The following is a 21964-nucleotide window of genomic DNA, read 5'->3' as shown; positions in this document are numbered from 1 at the left end:
AAAAGAAGGTGCTTATCAACATGCTGCTGGTGGAGAGATAGATAGATTGTTTGGAGTGGAGGTGTAAATATTTCACTGCTTGATTCTACAGCAGGGTAAATGAAACAGCAAACAGCGGCTTTCGTTTTTGACAATCGATAAAAGGTGGTAAATCTTTATTTAAACAACCAAATGATATTTTTGCGAGTGAGAGCACGAAAAATTTTCAGTCACAATATACCGTGTCGCAATCGAAATAAAATTCACCTCAGCTTACATTCTTCCCTTTTTCTTTGTTGCTGTTGCACTGTGTGTCCTAGCTAACTAAACTATACTGCTGAACTGCTAGCTTTAGAGAGAGAGAGTGGCATAAATAGGATAGTGTTGTGTTCGCAGAAAAAAAACTGAAATTTCACATTTTTTTTTCACCTTGACACAATTACAGCAAAAAGCGCATTAATCAGACCAATTCGAAACCGTTGGTGTTGTTGTTGTTGTTTGAATGTGGGTTTAAAAGGGTAATATTTAGAAAACGAAAACCAAAACCAATAACAGCTTTTTTGTACAGTAGTACTAGTAAAGTACTGGAAAAGAAAAAAAGGGGGGTTATTGTTTGTTTCTTTCTTCGACTTTTACACGTTGCCGACGATCGACGATTGACACACACAAACAGAGCAACAGAGGCGGGTCGGCCCAGTACACTAGGTTTATGGTTTTATATATATGTACAAGAGAATTTGTTTTTAAACTGCTTTTACATTGCTTTGCACCTCGCTTTCCGGTATCCGTTCTACTAACAAAACAAATATTACGCATAATATAACAAAACAAACGTATATAAATTCTTATCAAAATCAAAAAAACAAACAAAAAAACACATTTCGTAAATGGCGATGGCGCGAGCGCCCGCTGATGATTGTGATCTTTGCGGGTAAATCCGTTCTGCATCTTCCTTTCCTTTGTGTTTCGATACACACATACACACTGACGATGCTGCTATGCAGTTGTGTGTGTTTGTGTTTTTTTTCCTCACCGCCGGTACGTAATTGTGGATTTTTGTGTTTCATAATAGTTCGAAAAAGCTCGATGCTTTGTTTTGCCTCGATTGTTATTCATGTTTCGTGTTCCGTGTACCGTGTATGTGTGTATGTGGTTGTTGTTGGCAAGAGTTATTTAAAAGAATACACTATAATGCTATATGCGCAGAAGAGAATTTGCAATGCAAAGGGCGCTCGCCAAAGGACTGCATGCGGGGCGTTTGCTTCACTTTCTGGCTTTATCCAAAATTTTTGAGCGTACGATGCTGTGTGTGTGTTTGTGTGGTTTTGATTTGACCAAAAGACAAACGCCCGCCAAAAAGGAGAGCTTTTTTGTGTGTAAACAAACCGCTCTGTTCTAATTCATTTCACATGTTTTTAGTAACCGTGTAACACCGTAATATTTCCACAACGTTTGGCACAATAACACTATATCTCAATCGTTCTAAGCTGCGCTCTCCTGACTGCACATTAATTCCGCTTTCACGACGCTGCTGTGCTGGGGCTCCACAAAAATGCAGTATGTAAATAGAGCGCGCGCGCGCGCGTGTGTGTGTGGGCGTGTGTGTATAAAACAAATAGCGCATATTTAACAAATGTAAAGAGTTCAACAAAGTAACGTAACCGTAAACAAAAACGCCGCGCCAAGATGCATGATCGAACGACGGAGGACAGAAACGGCCCCACTCCGCGATCCGATCTACAACAAGTAATATAAAGTGGGTGTGTCTAACACGGGGCAAAGGAGGGGAGGGAGAGGGTTTAGAAGCTGAGCAAAATTCTTTTTTTTTCTCGCTAGAGTGTTCATGTGTTCGTTTTTCGTTTACTCAAAAGGGAAGGTTTGATAGGGATCTGAGGGACAACACTTCAGAGCAAAAGAGAACGCGAGGCGCGCGACCCTTCCAAAACCTTTTTCTTATGTGCGCCGGCTGTTGTTGTTGTTGTTGCGTATTCCATTTGCCGTGGGTGGTGCTGTGACCCCCGCCGTCGGTACTTTGTGGCGTCCCCGCTTGGTGCAATCGGTGAATTGTTCGTTCGAGCAGCCACCAACGCCGGTCGCTCGCTTGAAGACGGACGTCGATTTGATCACCAGTGGTCTCGTGCTGCTGTTTCTGCTGCTGCTGCTGCTTCTTTCGTGAATATCGCCAGCTCTCAGCAGCTCGTTGATCCTGGCGTCCTGTTGCGTACCGCACCCACCACCAGCAGCGTTGCTACCAAAGGCGTACTTAATGCTACTGATAAATTTACTAAACCTAGTGCCGCCGTCGCTGGGGACGGCGGGTCCATTGCCACTATCACTACTGCTGTCGCTGTCGCTGCCCAACAAGCTGCTGCTATGGCTTCTGCTGCTATTCAGGCTATTGTTGGTGGTGTTGGTATTTTTGTTGCCGTTGCTATTGCTGAAGTTGGTTCCTCGGTGGAGCAGGATCGTTGCTTTACGGTCACCCGCGGTAGATGACGCCACACAGTACGCGGACGTCCGATCGGGTGCGTTGTTGTTCGTCGGTTCTATAGCAGCAGCAGCAGCATCGGGCGTCTCCACCTCACGATACCGCCAGGACCATCGCCAGGGCCAGCTGCCGTACCAGCTGCTGCTGCTGTTGGTTGGCGGTGATGGTGGCGGCGGCGGCGTCGTCGTCGCTACCTGCCATCGGCTGGAAGCGTACTCTCAAGAGTGCTTCACCTTGCCGTTCAGCTGACGGCCGCCGCCCGCATTGCCGCCGCTGATCGCGTACTCGGTCGCGTGCGTCGCCACGTGCTGGATGCCCTTCTCCATGCATGACTGGTAGATTGGTTTCATCATCTGGAAGTGGAAGGGGAGAAGAAGAAGAAAAAGAAAAGAACACACACACACATACGCATGGTGGGTGGACGAGTACTCGAGCGATTAGAATCCGTGACGGAGAGAGACAGTGAGAGAAAGAGGGACTGTTCTTAAACGCTATACCCAAAGGGTTTGTTTGTGTAATCGACACGACTCCACACACCTTGGACGGACGGACGGACACACACACACATACATGCATTACCCCTCTTACTTTACCACAACCGGCTGAAGGACACACAATTTCGGACGGCACCACAGAACGGAACATGGACTCATACCCCTTCACCCTCCATACCTACCTACCTAGATAATGATCGGAGACGAAAGGCAAGCAATGGATTCGAAAAGGAAACGGACAAGAATCTATATCCCTCCGGCAGAGTGGGGAAAGAGAGAGAGAGCGGAATGAAAGAATGAAATTTCGATTTGATTTTGTTAAAGGAAAGAAAGCCAATGATGTGTGTGTTTTTTGTAAAATTAAAACATAAAATAAGGAAATAAAACAAAAAAAAGAAACAATCAAACAAAACCTAGAACTAAGAATAGAAAGCAAAGAAAACGTAACACATTTACCCCAAACATAAAAAAACTGAAGTAAATAACATTGAACCCACAGACAAAGTAAGACAGAAATTAACAAAAAAGACAAAACCACACTAAACACAGCCAGGACACGAACCCCCAAAAGGAGAGAGAGAGAGAGATAGAGTGATCGAGTACGGTTTCGTTTGGTCAATTTTGATTGACTTTCTTTGTTTTTTTGTTCGCTTTTTTGCTTTTACAATTGCTTTCGTGTTAGTGTTCTATTTCATTTAGAGCTTTGGTTTTTTTTTCAACTATTTTGAGTTTGACTTGCGCTTTTTCTTCTGTTTGGGGTTTTTCGATCAATAATCTTGCGCTTTTTCTTGGGTTCCAAAAAGGTAGCTCCCGTTCCTTGTTGTCAACAATCGTAACACACCACACATCGTACTACTGTGTTAGCATCCACACACAGGAGAGAGGGGGTATTTCACACCTGGTTTGGGTCACGCTTTTACTTGCTTTTTGTGGCTGGGAGGATTAGTAGCAGCGGCTTCTTCTTCGTCCTACGGTCTTTGAACGGGATTATTTGTAGAGTATTGTGTGTGTGTGTGTGTGTGTTGGATGCTCTCTCGAAACGTGTGATAAATAATATATTGCTAAATTGAGTTAACCCACCACCCACCCACCCACCAACGACCTACCCTATGCACACACTCAACACGATAGCCACACGATATAGCTATTTCCGGCAGCCCACCCGCTACAACAGAACACTACAACACACACCGCCCGCCCCTTGCCTTCCCCATCCGCTCTTCTACAGTACGTTCAGCATACGCATATAGTACACGATCTCGTCCTGGTGCAGGTACAGCAGCGCGCCGACACCGACAATATAAAAGGAATAGCAAAAGTAACTTACATTTTCCCACAGCAGGTTCGCGATCTCGTCTAACCGTACGCCAAAGTCGCTCAGCTCGCCGCTATACCTGGATGGGAGAGGAGGGAAACGATCTCAGTAGCAGATGCCGGGTCCCGTTTTGCTCTCCTACAACACCCACGTACCTGATGTAGGCCCACGTGCCTAGCGTGATCAGCGCAACGCCCATGATCAGGTTGGCAAAGTTGGCAAACGTGTACAGCCCGACCAGCCCGAAGATGCCGCTCATGATGTACATTACCATCGCGATCACGAAGTAGACGGCGGGCGTGCGGGCGGCCTTGAAGATGTTCTTGCTCTCGTTGTGCGCCCGGAACGTGACGAACGTTTCGTCCAGATCCTGTTCCAACTTTTCCCGATACTTTTCCGAAAACTCTTCGCCGCCCATTTTTCGCTTGGACGAAAACTGCAAAACATTAAAACCCCAATTATGATCATTCCGATGCACCACTACACGGTTACTTCCGCCTCCTTCGCGGTCCTCTCCTAACCTGATGCAACGCCTTCTCCTTGATGCGGCTGTGCTCCGAGTCCAGGTGGGCCGTGCTGAGGTACGGTTTGGTGCCCCCGCACACATCCTCCATCAGCTGCGTGTAGATTTCCTTCGCTGCGGCGACCGCCGTCAGGTTGTTCGCTTCCGCCGTCGCCACCAGCATGCTTTTCGGCTCCGGCAGCTCGTTGCCCTTGTAGATGGCCATGTACGATTTGAAGTACTGCACCAGATCCCGGGCCTTCACCCGCTGGCCGTTGATTTCCTTCACGATCAGATTTTCCGGCGCCAGCAGCATCGGGACCAGCTCGCGCAGGCTCTTCTTAAACTCGGGCGTAATGTCGGACAGGCGGCCGTCGAAGCTCGGATTGGTGGCGACCGTCAGGCCCGGGTGGGGCATCAGGAAGCAGGCGATCTCGGAGAAGCAGGACGTGATGTGGCGCCGCAGCGATTGCAGCTCCGGGTGCTGCTTGTCCGACACCTCCAGCCGTCGCTGCAGGATCAGCTGACCGCCGAGCGCACCGTACTCGGCCTCGTACGGGAAGCTCCAGTCGCGCACGAGAAACTGTAGCCGCTGGAACGGCTTCTTGCCCGAGTCGGCCAACGCGAGCCGACCGTACTCTGTGAAGAGCTGCAACGAATCGAGAGAGAGAGGGAAGGAGGAAACATTCGGTGGTTAGGACGGTTGACAGAGAAAAGGCCTCCCCCTTTCTACGATGTACCTGTAGATGTTGCAGATCATCTTCCTGTATGTTCTGTGAGAGGTTGTAAATCTGCACGGAGGATAGCATGGTGCTGAGGGCGAACACGGTTGCACAGTCCCGCACGGTACTCTGGCTGTCAAAGGCGCCTTGTGTGTCCATCAGTATAATTGCCAGCTGAAACCGTGCCAAACACGAGTACAATTAGAATCACATAGGGCGACCCCTCTCTTGGTCAAATGCACCCTCCTCTTTTCCTTACCTTCTCGCCATTGGCTCTGTCGTGGAGGAAAATGTCGGACCACATCAGGATGCCCGTTGTGTCACGCTCGCTGCCACCGCGCCACGAAAACCCGGACAGTGGTTCACTCTCATCGCCCAGCCACTCCAGCACGCTCTGATGATGCACATACTGCAAACGGTCAGACGGAATGAGTTAAATTAGCGATGCACAAACAATTCATCCCAAGACCAAGCCAAACCACTACCCTACCTTGGCGTACATGTAGCGGAGGAAAAAGTCCAGCAGGAAGCTTTTGCCCTTCCGGAAGGCACCGGCCACCGAGACGACCACGATCGCCCGGTCTTTGATGCTGTCCTGCAGCAGAATTTCCGACAGTGCCTCCTCGTTCAGCAGAAAGCTGTGATCTTCGCTCGTCTCCACGACCTGCACCGGTCTTGCCTCCATGCTTTTGGCTGTGTTTTTCGTTTTTTTGCGCACTCTATTTTAACTATTTTGAAATGGGGACACGAACGAGCGCGCTTTTGCCCTACTACTACTATTACTATACACTAGATTTATTTTCTATCTAAAAATTTGCACTAAAGCGGTTTCTTTTTTAAGTTACACACTCTTTCTGTCCGTGGGGTTCGTGGGAGTTCAAAACGTGCTTAAAACTTATTCGTCATTCATGCGCCCGACCGTGTGTGTTACACTGTTGCTGGGCGAACTTTAACACGGCGTCAGATCCGGGCTGTTGGGAGAAAAGCAAAAAAGAAACAATTTAATACAATGCTAACGTTTAAAGCTTCTATGTGATCAATTCTTTGAAAACATCCGATAATGCGGTGAAAACCTGTATACTTCTATTAAAAAAACATTATATTAAAACATCTGAAGATCTCCAAAACACTCCGTACGTTACAGAAGGATGGGGGAACAATGCGTCACACACTTGGAAACTGTTTTTTCTCTCTCTCGTTCTTCAAGATCGCAAAGAAACCATCTCGACGCCGAGCGTGCGACTGGACCGCAACCGTCTAAATGCGTTAGAAGTGGCTCAACATTTACGGCGCAACCACGATCCTCAAGGTCTTCCCCGTACAGGGGGCCATTTGGCCGCGCGTGTGTAGATATATACTATAAACACAAACACAGCGAGAGCGCATCCAAAACGATCAACGATCAATAACGACACACTGGTGGGGCGAGTTGCGCGATATAGTATACGGAACGTTGTGGGGTCGATAGTTGGAATTAATGATGGAGTGATGACTCGCGCACAATTACTACCACCACTCTATATGGGGGGTTGGGTTGACGGACACACAATTACAACCATGAAACACGCGGGGAAAGATCGCAAAGTCAAGATCAGTAGCGTGTTGCAGAGCGCCGTAAATGGTCTGTGAAGCTAAAATGGGCATATACTGTGTTTGAGATCGAGCCACGGTTAGAAGATCGAGACGAGACTGTTACTGATCTCATATTCTTTGAAGCAACTCGAGTGCTGCAAAGTTCAACTTCACAAACACATGGAAACTCTCTCTCTCTCTCTCTTTCTCTTTAAAGACATAGACCCGAACAGGTTCTCTAATGGGCGTTCTTGTTATGGGGCTTTATGGCTATTAAATCTGCCTTTCGGTGACAGCGACCTGTTGCGACTACAATCCCTACTTTCTCTTCGTTGGCGGCTCGCCGAGTGACCCGCTTTCTTCTTGGGTTGACTTTCCAACCCGTCAAACCGGAATATGAGTAACCAAACCTTGTATTTGTGTGTGATAAAGGTGCACGTATAGTTTTGATTTTTCCAAACCACAAAGACATTAAAGATCGCGCGTCCAAAATGTTGCATTCTTTCCACCGAAATGACCCTGAAAAGGATAGACGAAAAGACTGTGGCCAAAAAAGTGTTGCATTAGGCTCAAAGGTTTGAGACCTTTGCAACAGGAGGATGGTGTAATGGTACTGAATTAGAAGGTTCATATAATTGGCCAGTGTTCCTGGGTGGACAACCCCATCCAAGCCCTTGGCACACATTTTGGCACAACAACAGCAAGGGTGTAATGTACGGCGACAGCTGGGCAAAACAAGTACAGCTGCAAACAAATGATTTACTGAAGGGTGGAGAAGAACACTTCTTACTACTAGAGCGGGTCAGGGTGTTAGCTTTTTGGCGTACGAAACACGAAAAGCGCATCTTCCGTTTGGATTTCAAGAAGCCGGGCACCATCATATTCCTGAGATTTTTGTGCCCGTGAACTATTAATAGAGCATCCCTCCTCCGCCCGCGTTTCAACAATTTTTGGTGGTTTGTTGACGACGACCGGGGGCATCGCATCCGTGAGATTATTTCACTCCCGCCACACAAACCGCTTGATCTTCTGCTTGTTAGCTTCTTGTTAGCCTCTATTTCGTTGCGTCGCTCAGCCAGGATCACAAGTGGTTCAGGGAAGAGGAGAGATGGTGCAAATCCCTTCCCTTAATGTCATGCGCTTTAACCATCTGACACACGTCAGAGACACACACTGGGGGTTGGTAAGATTTATTCCCGCTAGTGCTTGGTGCTATTACATCACTTGATCTTGTAATGCGCCGGATCTGGCTCTGTCTGCTTGATATCTTCATGCCCTATGTTTGCGTGTGATGCAGTGGTGCATCCAGAAGCCGCCCCACACCTCGGGAAGTATGGTAGGAAGCGGCTGAATTCCACAACAAAATTCACTCTCCATGCAGGGAATTTGACCCACCGGCCGTCTCGATTACGTGTTAATCGCTGTTTTATGCCCTCGGTTGCTTCACTTTCGACATCATCACACACATGGGCAGGCGGGGGAGGTTTGTTTATATGGTGGTTGCTGGCTTTTCTTTCTTCTGCCTCGTCTTCAAACAACTGGGCCAGCAAGCAAGGGGAGTTTGGAGTTGAACCAGCGAGAAAACGGTTATCAGGGCGCATTTTCGATGGACGCGGGTGCGCGTATGTTGTGTTGCATATATCGAACGCTTCGATCTTCGATAGTGCGCGCACGTCCCAGCTACTATTGCGTGGAATGTAGCAGTGTAACTTACACACTGCATTGGCTGTTTCGCTTTCGATGACGCGCGCGGGGTCGTCTCTTGATCATCGATCGCGATTAATAGAGCGTGTACTATGATCGTGTTTGAAGAAGAATTGATTACCCATGTTAACACCAGCAAAAGAGGGCAAATGTATTAGGTATGGGTAGGTGCATTTTGAAGATGTCAAATTATACAATTTAACACTAGTTGTGTTATTTTGTATGTAATTCCAATCATTCCCAAGGAGATCATACCCGGCGATGTTTTCCTTTTCAACCACACTAACAAACACACTGTTTCGCAGTTTCGCGATCACGCTGATTGATGGACGAAATCAGATAAGGTTGCCTCGGAAGAAAAGAGGCGCCCATTCCTTTAATCTTCAAACGAAAACAACTCACTTTCGGTTTTGGATCGGTCTCGGTAGAGGGCTTCGAGGAAAGAAAAAACCGAAAAATTGAAACATCAGTAGGGCTTCGAGCGGGACGGGGGTGAGTGAGTGTTTTTGTGATGCGTCTCTGCAACGCTGGGTGAACTTGAATTAGTTTCCCACCCCTGCTGCTGCTGCTGCTGCTGCCCATCTTAAGCCGTGCGCGCAGACATTGACCGATATTTCGTCATTGCGGGCGCATTGCGTAAAATATAAAAAAGCAGGCTTCAACCACTACACCACCGCTGTTGGTGGATTTAACTTTCAAATCCATCACAATAAAATTCAACATGCAATCTCGTGGGCGCGAGGGAGGAGTGGAGGGGCAGTGCTTAGATAACTCTTATCGTGCGCTTTTGTTTTTTGGAGTGATAACATGACTTAATAATGAAAATAGTAATGAATTTATTTGATTATAGAGTCATTATTTGTTAGTTTTTACGTTCCAATATAAAAAAAATAAAAAATATCTTTTCTCTCTAGAATGTTCACGTTTCAAATTGGAAAATACAAAGTTATAAATAAAACCAATTTGATTACGCAGCACAATCGCGCACTTGCTTGCTTCCAATGGGTAAGAAGACGCACGAAGACACGCAAGGCGATATTCTACCTGTGCGTTGTTGGCTTAAGTCCAATTAACCCTGATGTGCCCTCGGCAGCGGTGGACCAGGTAAATGGAACAGAGAAGGCAGAGAAGAAGGAACCAGAAAAAAGGGCATCAACGCAAAAATAATACACAAACCATGTGTGTCTGTATTGGTGAGCCTCCCTTTGCGGCTGGAAAGGGGGTTTGATGGGAGAAGCGTTGCGCACTGTACTTTGACCAGGATCAGCAACACAAAAACACACACACACGCCACCATGCAATTGCTAATCATTTCCAATTCCTGGAGCGCCGAAGGTTTTGGAGGTGTACCAGATAGGTGTTTGCTGTATACAATTTCAATTTGAGAGGTACAGTCAATCCTATTTTACTTTAAATTGGGACATCAGACGCCCTAAATTGAGGTTGCTCAATTGTTGTTGTCGAAGATGACGTGGCATTCGAGGCGCGTTTTAAGAGTTTCAATTCAATTTAATAGAGCCAAAGGTAGACAACGGTGTACGATAGGAGATGTTGGTGTATCCACGTGCAGCCTTAGGAGGAGCTGTAGCGTTTGCTAATTAATTTCTCCGCCATTTGGAGCAGTAGAGTCCGAGGGTGGTTTCCATTCTGATGATGGTAGTGTTGGCATATTCTCCAGCCATGGCTACATTCCGGCTGCTTCCCCACTCTCCGGTTCTGTGGCGTGTTCGGATGGTATTCCGGTCTGATAAAACACGCTACACCTGGCCATTTTCACGCAAACACCACCACCACAAACGCACACACACACACGTCGAGTAGATTGCTCTCAATAATTCACAATTCAGCTGTTGTGTTGGAAAAACTCCACCGAAACGGGGAGGCTTCCTCGTGGAAAAAGGGTGTAATGTGCTGTAATCATCATTTCTCCCTGCTCCTTTTCTTTCCGGTAGCAGCAAATGTAGCAGAAAACTGATAACGATTAGAAGAAGGTGTGAACGATGTACATAAACACACACACACGTTCACTCACATACACACACACACACACACACACACACACACACACACACACACACACACACCAAAGATTATCAGCTGCGTGGATTAATTTATCGCGCCAATCATCCCCCGAAAAAACACCCAGTATATGGACTATGGCCTGGGTTTTATGAGCAGAAAAAGGAAAGGAAATGGTTACGCGAAGCAGCTGTTCCACACACACATACACACACACATACGTCAATGTGATGTGTTCACCCACGCACTTTCTTTTCGCTCTCTTTCCATCACGCATTAAGCATTGATTAGTATTAGAAGGGAGACTTGGGTCTGTGCTGCTCCGTTTTTTTTTTGGCTTTTTGTAGAAGCAGTGACTAACGGCGCACTGACCAAATCTTCCCTAGCGCTCCCTGGTCGGAGGGTTTACGGGGTACTATTTTTAAGGACCCAATCACACACAAACACACACACACACAGGGGCGCGACGGGGACAGTAGCGGTCACGTTCTGCGCCTTTCTCGTGGCGCAGCAAAAGCGAAAAGCGGAGAAGCTTACACGAAACCACCCGGGACGGACACACGATCACGGCGCGCACCACAGACGACGACCACACGGAGCGTACTGATGAGCCGCGCGCGGCCGTCGAGCCGTTTTCCATCGCCCCGTGTTCGTGTGTGTGCGCGCGCGTGTTGGACCGACCGTCGTGGCGGTTTTCGTGGTCCGGTTCCTACTGTTGCGCTGTGTACGTGTGGCTGCGCGTTTGCGTGTACGTTTGTGGTGGTGGCCGACGTGAGCAGCCTATACGCGCGTCACGCGCCGTCGATCGTCGTGTTGTTGTGTGTGGATGGATTTGCGCGATCCCCGGCAAACTTGAGCCCTTGTCCCTTGGGAGTGATGCGCTACCAACACCGTGGGTGGATTTTTTGTTTATTTATATGCGATGCTTCCCATGCGTTCGCGTTCTATGTACTTCCATGCGGTGGCGGTGGCTAGTGACGGATTTCCAGGTGTATTTTGAAGACAGATGAGCACGTTTCGCCGCTACGTAGGAGAATGATAACAGAGATGTGCTATTTTGTGCACTTCTTAACTGGACGCGTTGTGGTGGCTTTGAACTGCTGGGGATTAGGGAAGAAAATGTGTAAAATTAGCTCGGTTGCAAAGACACGCAATTTCTCCACTTTTTTGTATGATGTAGAAGAAGCAATTCCCAAATTCCAACTCACCCAAATGGGAACTGTGGTAGCGAGGGCAAATTTTCAATTCAAAATAGAGCATTACTCTTCTTCGGTATCTTTAGCTTTACATCTTCCTGTTCAATGGTGTTAATTTAACAGCGCATTACTGACTCGATGCTTCCTCACCACTCCACTGGTGTGTTTCCGTGCGGTGTTGTACACCAGCAGGTTTGATAGGTTGATAATGCTTCTTCTCCTCCGACGAACGAACTGTTTGATTCGTGGTCATTCCATGCAGCTGGCGGGCGGGCCGGCGCTTTATCGTCATAGATTTCTCAGGGTCGGTCGGTCGGTCGGTAGCAACTGATGGGTTTTTGGTTTTGGTCGAAAGATAAGATGCAGTTTCGGTTCTTTTCGATGTTCGACTGACGCAATTCGTTGCAAGAAAGCGCGGAAAAAGGTGTGTGTGACGTGGAGAGGTGCACGGACGCATTATTTTGTAATCAACTTAATGAGGGTTCGACTGTTGGGCGAATATGCTGATGGAGTGGCAAAATTTTGCTGTCGTGTACAGAGAGGACGGAGATTAATTTGCGTTGAAATATCAACCTGCTTCACAAGGTATTAATACAATATTTTTAAATTGTTGGAACTCATTTTGTCATTGAATTGTAATGTTCTTGATCTGCCTGCAAAATGTCTTCAAAATACAAATAATGCTAAAAATCAATCTGCATGCGAATTCCTTCAGTGATTTTCAGTGAGTGAAGAGATCAGCAGAAAGCGCCTCCTAATCATACCACATCGCGACATAAAAATGGGACAATTTTCATCCGGAGCGCCCGCATCCGCCTCAACGCTTCCCCAGTGGGGACAAGCAGAAAACCATCATCAAAAAAAGGGGTAGACAGTGGCAAGAAGGTGAAAGCCAGCATGGTGTGTTGTTGGGACGGGGTGGAGAGCAAAAGAAAACAAAAAGAACAACATAACACACAAACACACGGCCCACATACAGATTTCCCCTGGCGGGCGCCTCTGTTGTGTAGAGTGCTGCGTTTGCGCATTGCCACGAAAACAAATACCGTTCCGTTCTCCCAGTTCCCCTGCTGCTCATCGCCTTCTTTCTCTCCCCGACTGTGTGCTGGCTTGCTTTCATGCTGTCCGAATCTTTCTGCTTGTCAGCGTCCCTTGCCTTTCCACGTGGATCCTCTCCCGAGACACCGTGAGCTTCCTGTTGCACTGGGGAGAAACATTCGCGCGCCCTTCATATGTCCACAGCCAGGGGGTAGCACAAACAGAGCAACGCGTGCTGCTTCACCCGGAGGCCTACTCCTCTTTGGGAAGGGCAGAAGCATAGCAAACTGATGTCCAAATTTTGGACCGCGTGCACCTTTCTTCCCCCCTTCTCGGTTGGTATCCGCAATGCTGGGAAGGTTTGGTTGTTTTTGTTTCTGTTCCATTGTGCCACTGGATTCTCTCCACCTTTGTGCTGATTCTTTTGCTGAATCGCTGTGAGGATTTGGACAGAGGGACCGTTTTGCATCCGGGAAGGTGAACAATGGCCTGTTTTGTATTCACTCTCTTCATGGCCGCTGTAAACTGTGGTTCCATGGTTACTGCAAATGGTCCTTGAAGCAGCCTGCTGGGAAGAAACGGAGCATTATTAAAGCAGGCTATGCTAAATCGGTAGCCCTTGGATTTGGGATCAAACATTCAGCCTCTTTCGGGCGGCGCTGGAATGTGCTGCATTTTTCGCATTCCTTCTATTTTGGACCCATGTTTCACGACCGGACTACAGCTACACCTGTGCCGCGCTTTTCTATGGTCAGCAACGGAGATTCTTCTTTTCGTTCCACACAATGCTCCGTGTAACACGAAATATTTCGCTGCTGCTGTGAGTTTTCGCCTTTCACCTGGCAGACAAACGTCCACCAGCTATCCCCCCCTCCGTCGGCCTGTGGTAGCCTGCGTGGGGACACAAACATTGTGGATTGGAAAGGTGATTGGGGCCAATTCAACAGACATAGTCCCCCCCCCCCCCTTCCACACACACACATACACTGCTGCATCTCGTACTTGCACTTTTTTCACACTACCAACACTACACCAACTTCGCTAGCACGTCAGGGTCGCACTTCGGCAGGAGCCACCTTTCTTCACACCAGTAGCTTCCTCCATCACTTCACCAGAAGACAAAAAAACACGACTCGATTTGCTGAATAATGCAATGTCACCCAAAAAGTGTTGACTGATTGCTCGACAAATTGCATTCCTCCAGAAGGAGAAACAACCAAACGAACCAAATGAAGAAAATATTACGCACTTATTTTGATCTTTTCTCTCGCTGCTGGTGTCGACCGAGTTGGTTCTTCATCAACAAAAGTTATGACACGATGGTGCTCCACGCGCGCACTGCCACTGCTTTTCAATGCCAATCGCGCACCACCAGATATACGATAAACGATGCACTCTGCACTTGCTAAAACGCACAGCACATTTTGGGACACGCAATTTTTGCCAATTTGGTGTAGCACAATTCACATCACACATCAGCCAGTACGACGATGGAAAAGATGACCCGTACTTCGGGAAATATCAACGCTAATGCTGCCCGAACACGGTGACGTTCACAACCTGCAAGCAGTGCTGCTGGCAGTGTGGCCAGATTATTTCGCCAGATTTTGGTAGGAGCGTCAATATTTTATCGGTAGTATTCGGTAGGAGTTTCAATTTGTATCGGTAGTTTTCGGAATGTTTTAGGATTGAGATACACATTTTCTTTTGAGCGGAGGCGATTCCCTTTTCTTGGGGTTCCACGCGGCCGCTTAGGACCAGTCGCAGTGGCAGTTCTTCTTCTGGTTCTGGTCGCTAGTGATTTCCATATTACACATAGAGTTTACTGCATTAAATCATGTGGGAAATGGTTTTATGACTTTTCGGTCAGTATTATGCGAAAATCTGTAGGATAATGAAAAATCGTTAGTTTTAGGGTGGTCATCTGTGAATCGGTAGGAATATCGAAAATCGATAGGTACACAGATACATCGGTATTTCTGGTCACTCTGGCTGCGAGGCGGGTGATGTTTTGCGAAGTGCGTGTGTTTATGGTGCACGGTTGAGGGCGCTACAGTTTTGCTTGAAAAAGAAACCGCAGTGCACGGTTTTCTTGTATAACAGTTGATGGCTTTTGGATTCAAAAATATACGTAACGGTAATGTTAAAGGAAGAAATTGTGAAAAATATTTAAGATAAACAGATTTTGAACTTGCATGTCCATTTTTATGAAGCTGACTGTAGTTTATTAGGCTTCGTTACATCAATTTTTCTTCTTCTTGTTTGGCACAACTACCGTTGTCGGTAAAGACCTACCTGTACAACAAGTGGGCTTGGCATTCAGTGATATCCAAACGGCAAGAGAATCTGAAGCAAGATCCATATCGGTCTTGGAACTGACCCCGAACTCTTGCCAATTCTGTAGTACCCACTTCACACGAGGTGTAAAATAGAAAAGTTTACGCTTAATTTGTGTGGGTAAGCGTAAAATTTACATCGAAAGAGTATGCGGTTGTATGGCTGAAATCCTGTTTACGCTGAAGTTTACGCTTCGTGTGACATTCGTATCACTTTTACAAAACCAAGTCCTAGAATAGGTCCCAACACCATACAGGTTGTAGAATTCAGGTATCTCACTCGAGGCTCTTTGTAGCATGGATTTTTTAGATGCGAAAAGCCTTGTTTCTACGGAACGATTTCTTTTTGAAAACTTCTGTCAAAATGACCGTTTCCCAACTTCCCAACTTCCGTTTTTTGACGGTGGAAGGTGAAAGATTGGCCATCAAACAATCGTTGCGTGGAGAGTTGCAGTTGGACGTGTGAGCCTTTATCCGAAAACTGTTTAAAAAAATAATTCGGTCGTGTGGGGGGGGGGGGGAGGGTGGGAGGGGGGGGGGGGGAGCCGGTGCGGCTATCAAACATGTTAAACAAGTTAAAGACATGACAGCACTAAGAATATCCTTAAATTTCTACTCCAACTGGGAGCTGGTAAACTCCTAAAAGTATGCAATAGATTTATGCTAAAATGTTTAAAAGAAATCACATTGCATACGTGAAGGCGTTTACTAGCATTTGTTGGGGCTAAAGCTTTCAAATATGCAATTAGGTAGAAAAATTACAACGTCGACACAGCTTTGCGGACCGTAGATGAAGTAAACAGTTCGGAGTAGTAGTAGAGGAACTCTCCATTCCTACCAAGTACCATGTGCTATTGAAAACACAGTTGTTGGATTGGAAAACAGACAACAGCATTCTCTGGTGCGATTGTCACACCGAATTGTGCCGTATCACGCTTACTACATTGTTCTGCGATTCCTGTTAACCTTTATTGTAAGAAAATAGAAAAAACTCGTAATATACGCCTACCCTCCCCATGAATGATAGTATTTAAATTCGAAAATTGTGAGAAATGACACAGCATCGTTAGCGGGCGCCAATTTTCACCGACCGTACATCGGACTTGGGTCTGCTGGCGCACCTTTGTGTGCTGTACGTTTTACCTTTGATTAAATGTCAGCGTGTCTGTGTGTTTACATTTTATCGACACACTGTTCCAAGAAGGTGAATTCAAATGATGGTGCCACTCTTTTCGCGAACTACTCCAAACACTGCCATGTCATGTCGAGGATAACGTTAAGTGATTACCGTTTCGCAGAGTGAATAATTGCAACGGACCATCTGCTGGTACATTGTAGGGTGTTTCAGTGGAAAATGCTATCTAAAAATGCTCTAAACAAGATCACTATCAGCGTTCTGTCCGTCAGAGTTCATGGAAAAGTTCAATCGCGGTAGTTGTTTTATGTTCAAAATAGAGCGCTGATGTACTTGAAGTACATTCAATTGTTTTATTCCAATGAATGATGTTGCATGACACTTTTCATCACAACTCATCCGGTGTAGGTGTGGGGGTTTAGTATCTCAAGCTTACCTTTTCGGCAGCATTTAATGTTGGATGAAACAGTCTTTAAAATGAATTACTGTTACATAAAACCACGCACCATTCTCCTACGGTTGACATTCTCGGGAGTGCGAATGATAAGATAAAGCTGTCGTGTACCACAAAGTACTTGAAACTTACAAAGCCGCAAAAACACTTCTTGGGGCGGTTTTAATAAACAATCGCTCCGGTACGGATGGGCGACATCCGGTTACGAGCAATTAATCGATTGAGTACCGGTAGTAAACCGCGTTCTACTGTCGAAATATATCGTCGCTTTTTTTACGCACACCGCATTGGAAAATTGTGGTAGAAAGTTGGCAAAAAAACACTTCCCTTCTCTCGCAGTTCTACAGAAAACACACTCTCTGCGGGGTGTGGTGGATTCACGGTTGAAAGTGACAATTACGACCACTCGAGCATGTGAAATAAACTCACCACCTCATCCGGCAGCGTGTTTGCAGTCGTTATAAAACGAAATCGACCGCGGTAGCGAACAGTTTAAGTGTGTCATCTCGAAGGCGCGCGCTGCCTTCAGGTTATGGAGGCGCCACCGGGTGGGTGACGTTTGTTTCGGCACCGTGCTCCCTTTTTGTGGGACATATCTGCAGTTGATGGGTTTTCTTAGTAGAAAGCAAAGTGTCATTAAAACGTGGCAAGGTGCAGGAGTTATGCCCGCTGAAGATCGACGTCTTACGGCGGCGAGGGGGTCGTTATCGGGACGTCTGTTGGGTGTTGGGGAGACGACGAACCTTTCGCCATTTCTGGCGAGATGATTCTTTCCGCTTGCAGGGGGAAGAGGGTGAAAAAAATGAAAGCGCTTTCAACCATCTCTCGAACGCGCTTGCACCAGATGTGTCTAACGACGCACTCTCGTGGCAGCAGGTAATGCATCTTCTCGACGGTGCGGCTGAGTGGCGTTCTATTAAAAAGTCGTTTCCGACAGCCAATCGGTGCCATTGGCAACTGGGTTGAGATTTTTTGTTATCGTTGTTGCCTCTCGATGAACCGGAAACACAGGAGTATCAACCGTCCCTTGCACTGGGCTGATATTGTTTTGGCTTACGCTTTGTGTGTTCTTCGGTTGTATGTTGGGTGTATTTTTGTTGTTGATGCTGCTTTGTACAATATCACATAAAATAGTGTAACGATTTTGATCGATCGGCTGCATGCGAACGGGAAGGTGCCGGATAAGAGTTTGGTGCGAGAACCATATGAGCAGGAGCGTACTCCGGGAGCGCGAGTGCCCTCGAGCGATGGATTGTTGTAGGGTTTATTGCATTACGATGCGTAGGATACCTTTTTTTCACTGGCAGGCGCTTCCTTATGCACAAGTGGGGGCAAACAAATCCCAAACATTCAGTCAGATTGATAGTATGTTGTCGCGGGTGTGGCACGGATTAATAGATACGATAGATCTGGGTTCAATTCGTGCGTTTCCAACAGTATGGGCTGATGATTGAAACAAAAATAATAATAATTAACCTGCAACACAAATTGTATGAAACTATTTTTAGAATAATATTAGATACTCGCATGAAACTTAAAAAAAACATGCAATTTTCTAAAAATGATTCCAGCCAATGGAAACAATTGTACCTTTCCTTCAAACACCTCTGAAACTAAGTGCGCCTAACAGGCTGCAACATAATAATCTAGTTTGCTGGCTTTGCGCCTTGAGGTATGCAATATCGTTTGTTGTTTTGTACACGGCACGGCAATGTTTTGTACACAGTACGCCTGAAGGTATGCAATAATGGTTATTGTTATAGCCAAAAAGGTAGCTCAACTCATAACTATTTGAGAAGCTTATTGAGAATGCTGAAACAGCTAACAAATGATACCAAGACAATACGATTTTAACTAAAAAAAGTGGGGTTTCGTTGTATTTATTCGACCCACATTCGGTAAAGTAGAGCAACACACCTTTCCAATGAAATTATGAACTCGAAATGATAATTAATTTAATTAACGAAATTGAATCCGGAAATGGAATGTGTTTCACTCATACCATTGTTTCACATGAAAGAAGGTATACACACGTACACAAGAGTGAGTTCATTTATATATTGTTCTCAAACCAAACACACCAAAGGACACGACACTGGACGCGTCTAGGTTAGCGGGAGCCGTAGCAGTGCCTAGTAGTCACCCGCTGGCTTGAATCCGAAAAACGCTGGTCAGCATCTCAACACCGATTGTTAGCCGGATTGTTTCGGTGTTCCAAGAAAAAGCCGATGCTGCAGGGAGATACGCACACAGGCTCTCATCCTTTTTCCCTTGAATTCCAACCTCGAGCAGCCTCGAGCGGCAAGGGCTGAAACGGATACGTTTGATTTGATTTGTTCGCCCATCCCTCTGGATCGCTCTTGCCCCACATTTTACCGCTCACGTGAGTGGGTAGAAATAAAAATACATTCTCTTTCCATTATTTGAACGCTTCAATGGTATGGCGCAGCAGCAGCAGCAGCAGTATGAAAATTCCACGGAAAACCCCGTTTTTACCTGAAGATAAAGGTTCCAGCGCAATGTACAGGCAGCCCAGAAGCGGCAGAACTCTCTTTCGCTTTCTCTGTCTCTACCACATTGATCCATTTTGTTTTGGGTGGAGAGGGGAGAGGGTGGGGGGGGATACGATCGCGCGGTCATTGTTTGTGCTCACTTTTGTGAAAAGGGAATTTTATGGTGAAAAGACGGGCAGCGATTCCCGCGAAAAGGTCATGTGGAAAGTAAGAGCCCCCTGTGTGCATGTGTGCGGAGGCTACCGTAGCAACGTGTTGCGGCGCTACCTTCATTCGTTCGGGGCAACAGGTGAACAGGAACCCCTTTACCCATATCGGTTAGGCATTGCGTAGCAACAGCTCGAGCAGCCCAGCGGAGTGGTGTAGTGCATTGGCGACGTGAAAACAAAAACAAAAAAAACGGCCCAGGAAAAAGGGTTAAAAGAGCATAATACTTTTTTGTTGTTATCATTGTTGCTGTTGCTATTGCTGGACCGTAAGTGGCAGCTGGTGAAAACGCGAAGAAAATGTAAACATTTTCCATACCCATTATTTCGCAAGCATTTGGAGGGAAAATACACGGAGAAATGATCGTGTGCTGTAAGCCGCATTAGGGCTGTCTCCGGTGCGCTCTGTATATATGTGCCACAGCGTGTGTGTGTGTGTGTGTTTATGTGCAGAATTATTCCTGTGCAAGGGCATGTTGTTCTTCCGGCAAGCCGATAACAATGCCCGACGGTTTTTGTAGTGGCAAGCCCACGCGTCCTTCCCCAGTGGTACGTATCACCGTGATAGGTGGGTGTTTTGTTTATTGAATTTGTGCAGCACTTGTTAGCTGGGGCTGGTGGGAAGTAGTGGTACCTTACGCGGGAGGGAAGAACATCGTAGAATTGTGCGCGTATTACACGAAGGACGAGATGACGAGCGAGACAAATCGGCGAATTGAGTGCGACCGGTATTGCGGAAGTGTAAGCATTCGGATTGAAGGTTCGGGCAAACAGTGATGGGTTTTGGGAATTTGGAAACATTTTCTTGAACTCTCCTGTCGCCCCTGCCAAGGTGGCACCGGTCTCAGTACGACGGCGTGGGAATGTGTGCACAGTGAGAGTGATTGCTGGGTAGGGATTTATTTTTGGTCACAATTTCGTGTGTTGGCGGTGGTTTATTCATGTTGGCAAAGTGATTGATAGTAGTCCTGCTATGTCCGTTTGGCGCAGTGAGATTAATATTGGGGAGTAAATCGATGTTATGTGCGATGGCTCGATAGTCCATTGGATAAGAGTGTTGGCTCTTGACAAACAGGGCGTAGTTCGAATCTCAGCCCAGCTGTTTTATAACAAGCAAAGGAAGAATATGTAAAAATTTCCTTACCCTGTCAATTACGAAAGCGCATTATAACCGTACATATAGCATTACCGCGCGGCTACATGAGGTGAAATATACAGCGAAATGAGCTATTTGACAGGTGAAATATCTGACAGGTACAGCTAAAAAGGGTTAGGGGAGACACAACATCCACTTTCGAAATTCTATTAAAAATAATATCTTCTCAAGCAGAACATTCCCTAATTGGAAGAAATTATGAACTGTTGACTGAAAATTGACGAAGCACTCGATATTGAAGTTATTTAATGGATTTTATTACGATTTTGTGCATGTTATTATTTGTTTACATTGCACATCAGCTGGTTGCTGTGATGCTTTATACGTCAGATATTTCGCCTGTCAAAGTGTTCATTTCGCTATATATTTCACCTCATGTGGCCTCGCGGTTAGAGATTAATGTTGAAGGTTCTAGCTTACTGAAATTGCTGCGAAATGTTGAAATTAATTACCATGTATGTTAGGTAAGAACGAGTGGTTTAAAGGTGTTCCCGTGTAGTTTCATAACAGACAGATCAAAAGTTAGATTATCGTACGATAGGTTTAGGCACTCCAAACTTTAATGCTTCCGCATCATTCCTCCCGTTATGTGAGACTACAAATTAAATCATAACTTCACCAAATGTTGAAAATCTTACCTCCAAAGTTCTCCAATACTATCCCAATGTTCGAAACAGTTTATCAGGTACAACGAAACGTTGTTATTTTGAGAATGGTGGCTCAAAACGAACGCGTCGAAGAATTCGCGTTCGAACCAAAAAGTGTACCGACAACATGCGGGATGTCCAATCAACAGACGTTCACCTCACTAGCAACAACACGGATACATACGGCTAGGTTGAACCACCCGTGCCTTGACGAGCGCGCGCACCGCAAACGCTTTTAAGTGCTTCTCGTTCGTACGCCAGTCAAATCTTCCGTTTGCTAGTGGAGTCCTACTATCCTGGAAGGAAATGTTGGTAACTGTTTGCCAGTGCGTTTTACACACGCGACACACACACACACACGGGCGTGGGCGACATTTGCCATCCGTCCCATTCGGGAATCAGGTACGAATCTCTGCCACAACATCACTCGTCCCCGTTTGGCGCGCCAAGCGTGTTTGTTCGCCCCGAAACTGCTCGTCTCCGTTTCT

General features: G+C 46.4%; 1 protein-coding gene across 8 annotated transcripts; it reads right to left on the bottom strand.

The window, feature by feature from the left end:
* Positions 1 to 119: 119 nt before the first annotated feature.
* Positions 120 to 14613, bottom strand: LOC1281068 (atlastin). 8 transcript variants are annotated; one of them, XM_061647800.1, is made up of 8 exons: positions 14279 to 14613; positions 5991 to 6471; positions 5760 to 5909; positions 5519 to 5674; positions 4798 to 5427; positions 4432 to 4712; positions 4289 to 4355; positions 120 to 2820 (listed from the first exon to the last, which is right to left on the bottom strand). In XM_061647800.1, the coding sequence occupies exons 2-8, from the start codon at positions 6183 to 6185 to the stop codon at positions 2686 to 2688; spliced, it is 1614 nt and encodes a 537-aa protein (XP_061503784.1). In that variant the 5' UTR covers positions 6186 to 6471; positions 14279 to 14613; the 3' UTR covers positions 120 to 2685. The 8 variants fall into 8 exon arrangements, with proteins under 8 accessions (XP_061503784.1, XP_061503787.1, XP_061503785.1 ...); XM_061647803.1 differs by having other exon boundaries at positions 10186 to 14578; XM_061647801.1 differs by lacking the exon at positions 14279 to 14613 and adding an exon at positions 11333 to 11504.
* Between the last annotated feature and the right edge of the window lie 7351 nt (positions 14614 to 21964).

This window comes from Anopheles gambiae, chromosome 2, assembly GCF_943734735.2.
Source record: "Anopheles gambiae chromosome 2, idAnoGambNW_F1_1, whole genome shotgun sequence".
In the NCBI taxonomy this organism is placed as follows: domain Eukaryota; kingdom Metazoa; phylum Arthropoda; class Insecta; order Diptera; family Culicidae; genus Anopheles; species Anopheles gambiae.
Note: the sequence above shows the minus strand (reverse complement) of the source record. Positions and strands in the feature narration are given on the sequence as shown.